This window comes from Penaeus japonicus, unplaced genomic scaffold, assembly GCF_977035675.1.
Source record: "Penaeus japonicus unplaced genomic scaffold, GWHDUDI00000001_assembly GWHDUDI00000029, whole genome shotgun sequence".
In the NCBI taxonomy this organism is placed as follows: domain Eukaryota; kingdom Metazoa; phylum Arthropoda; class Malacostraca; order Decapoda; family Penaeidae; genus Penaeus; species Penaeus japonicus.
Window position 1 is genome coordinate 8,095,244 of NW_028234431.1, and position 2,500 is coordinate 8,097,743.

The window sequence follows — 2,500 nt, forward strand, 5'->3', positions numbered from 1 at the left end:
AAGAAAGAAAGAGAGAGAGAGAAAAAAAAAAAGACACATTACTCTAACCCCTCTAACGTGCATTACAGAACCCCTGACATCACCGGATACGACTTCGAGAAAGGGGAAGGTCGGCCGTTCAACTACTTCAGCTACGGAGCATCTGTGTCGGAGGTGGAGGTCGACTGCCTCACGGGAGATCACTCGGTGAGGAGACGCAGGCTGGGAGGGAGGGAAGGGAGGGAAGGAGGATGGGGGTGGAAGGGTGGGGGGGAGGGTAGGAAGGAGGGTGGGTAGGAGGGAGGGAGGGTGGGTGGGTGGGAGGGAGGGAGGAAGGAGGGAGGGGTGGGTGGGTGGATGGGTAGGAGGGTGAATGGGTGGGTGGGTAGGAAGGAGAATGGGTAGGAGGGAGGGTGAGTGGGTGGGTGGGTGGGTGGGAGGGAGGGTGCGTGAGTGGGTGGGTGGGGTGGGAGGGAGGGAGGGAGAGAGGGTGAGGACAGAGAGGGAGAGAGTGTGCGTGTAAGAGTGTATGAGGGTGAGATGGTAGGAAGGGGATAAGGATAAAAGGATAAAAGGATAGAAAGATTTGCTTAGTTTGCCCTCAGGTATATTTACATATGTATGCATGCATGTGTAAGGATTTTGTGTTTTGCTTATAGGTTTGTGTGTGTATCCGTATACTCGAGTGATATCCGCAATACATGATATACGCACATGGAAAATGTATATCTAGTATTACATTTGCGACGAGGATGGGATTCGAACCCACGCAGGGAGACCCTATTGGATTAGCAGTCCAACGCCTTAACCACTCGGCCACCTCGTCGTCTGAGGAAGTAGTGTGATATACAGTGTTTTTTTTTACACACAAACACACACACACACACACACACACACACACACACACACACACACACACACACACACACACACACACACACACACACACACACACACACACACACACACACACACACACACACACACACACACACACACACACACACACACACACACACACACACACACACACACACACACACACACGTATATACATTTATACATACACACACACACGCATACGCACACACACTAGAGAAGCAGATGGAAACAGAGACAGAGAGAAAGAGAGAGAAAATAAGAACAAACAGATAAAACAAAAAACAAAAACATAGGTCCCAACAAAAGAAACAATAAACAAGACTCACACGTCGTACCAAAAAGAAAGAAAGAAAGAAGAAAAAAAGACGAGCAGGTAGACCCATATAGTCACATACAAAAACAAAACAAAAACGAAACAAACAAAGACAAAACAAAAGAATCCCAAAACGACTCCCCCAAAATAGACCCAACGAATTTTTCGTACCCAATAACCCCACATAATCTCCCTTCTCAATCTCCTTCCTTCATTCCTCTCTTAATGAAGTATATCCCCTCGCAGGTCCTCCGCACAGACATCGTGATGGACGTCGGCGACTCGCTCAACCCCGCCATCGACATCGGGCAGGTGGAGGGCGCCTTTGCTCAAGGGCTTGGTCTCTTCACCCTCGAAGAACTACGATTTTCTCCTGAAGGCGTGCTGCTCACCCGTGGCCCCGGCGCTTATAAGATACCAGGTAGTGGGGATGATGGTGGTGGTGATCGTGGTGATGGTGATAATGATGATGATAATGATGATGATGATGATGATAATAATGATAACGATAATAACCTAGACATTGCATATAGAATATCACATTATCCACAAATACATCAAATTAATTGTATTTCCAGGCTTCCAAGATATCCCAAGAGAGTTCAACGTGTCGCTGCTCCGCGGGGCGCCCAACCCAAGAGCGGTCTACTCGTCTAAGGTTAGAAATTGTGCTCAGAAATACGCATTTGTTTTGTAAATCGACTAAAGATAGCTTTTCATTAAGATCTGGGTGACATAAAGACATTCTTGTTGCATATACAGTAGCAGTCATTAAAATTTATACATACATAATCAGGACACTAAACCGTAGTGTATATAGGATGTTACGAGCTTTAAGGTATCACCCCCATTCTAACTACCGCAACCAATCCTATTTCACTTGAATCATCAATCCTCTTCCTTCCACTCTTCCTCCTTCTTAACCTTCTTTGTCGATACTCAAACCAAATCAGTTTCTAGACTTTCCTTTTATCTGCAACACAAACAAAAGAAAATATGACACTAAAGGTAACTCTCTATCACCATAAAGACAAAACCATCATTCCTCAAACCCAATTCACAAATTTACCGAATTTTGACGAACATCGTGTCTTAAAACACCATCCAAATCAAAACAATTTTTACTATGACGGCCACTTTCCAAAACCTCACGGCCCTTTCTCCTCCTCACCAGGCTGTCGGAGAACCTCCCTTGTTCCTAGCGGCTTCGGTGCTCTTCGCCCTCAAGGAAGCCATAGGAGCCGCCCGAGCTGACCAGGGCCTCGACCCCGTATTCCGTCTCGACTCTCCAGCCACGGCAGAGAGAATCCGAATGGCGTGTCAGGA

At 46.7% G+C, this 2,500-nt stretch overlaps 1 protein-coding gene and 1 non-coding gene across 2 annotated transcripts in view; one reads left to right on the plus strand and one right to left on the minus strand.

The window, feature by feature from the left end:
* The window catches only part of ry (xanthine dehydrogenase rosy), a 33,129-nt gene that overhangs the window by 28,269 nt on the left and 2,360 nt on the right, over nucleotides 1-2,500 (plus strand). Inside the window, exons 24-27 of the mRNA XM_086553865.1 lie at nucleotides 69-186; nucleotides 1,421-1,595; nucleotides 1,753-1,832; nucleotides 2,349-2,500. The exon at nucleotides 2,349-2,500 is cut by the window's right edge and continues 16 nt beyond it. Coding sequence (XP_086409991.1) covers nucleotides 69-186; nucleotides 1,421-1,595; nucleotides 1,753-1,832; nucleotides 2,349-2,500 — 525 coding nt within the window. The remainder of the gene's footprint in view (nucleotides 1-68; nucleotides 187-1,420; nucleotides 1,596-1,752; nucleotides 1,833-2,348) is intronic.
* On the minus strand, nucleotides 724-805 carry TRNAS-GCU (transfer RNA serine (anticodon GCU)). The gene has a single exon. It is a non-coding gene; the product is annotated as a tRNA-Ser (tRNA).